Below are 478 nucleotides of genomic sequence, written 5' to 3'. Positions count from 1 at the left end.
CTGCTGCCTGACAGTTAATTGACACCCTAACGCAGACTCGACTTCTAAACTCATACCACAACAATTTTAACAGTGAAAAAGCTAAAGTTTGTCTGGAGTTGGGAATTATGTGAAAGAAACAAGGTACCTATATTTGGATGATTTAAGATCTTCATTATTCTTACTTCTCTAAAGAGCTGAAACAAACATAAAACATGAAATAAGTTAATAGGTAACACTTATTCTTCCCAAAGCCTGATCATTTTTATGTACTTATTTAAAGACAAAGGGCAAACATTACTATTCACATTTCAACGAAGTTCATGAAATAAGCACTTAATAAAGGGATGAGTTAAGTGCTTGTTTCTTTTAACACCTCCCCTCACAAATCAACCCTCAAAACCAAAAAGTCCCACAAAGAGCTCCAGAGAAGCCATGAGGGAAGTGATCTTAGCTCTGTGACTCTCAGACTTTTGGGGCCAGAAGGCCATTATGAGTT

At 36.6% G+C, this 478-nt stretch overlaps 1 protein-coding gene across 2 annotated transcripts in view; it reads right to left on the bottom strand.

Annotated features, from left to right (window-relative positions):
• MARK3 (MAP/microtubule affinity-regulating kinase 3) overlaps nucleotides 1–478 on the bottom strand; it is a 49,466-nt gene that overhangs the window by 35,695 nt on the left and 13,293 nt on the right. For both annotated transcript variants that reach the window (XM_010143796.1, XM_010143795.1), the window contains exon 3: nucleotides 128–176. In XM_010143796.1, the coding sequence (XP_010142098.1) occupies nucleotides 128–155 (28 nt within the window). In that variant the 5' untranslated portion in view covers nucleotides 156–176. The remainder of the gene's footprint in view (nucleotides 1–127; nucleotides 177–478) is intronic.

Source organism: Buceros rhinoceros, unplaced genomic scaffold, assembly GCF_000710305.1.
Source record: "Buceros rhinoceros silvestris isolate BGI_N320 unplaced genomic scaffold, ASM71030v1 scaffold21179, whole genome shotgun sequence".
In the NCBI taxonomy this organism is placed as follows: domain Eukaryota; kingdom Metazoa; phylum Chordata; class Aves; order Bucerotiformes; family Bucerotidae; genus Buceros; species Buceros rhinoceros.
Note: the sequence above shows the minus strand (reverse complement) of the source record. Positions and strands in the feature narration are given on the sequence as shown.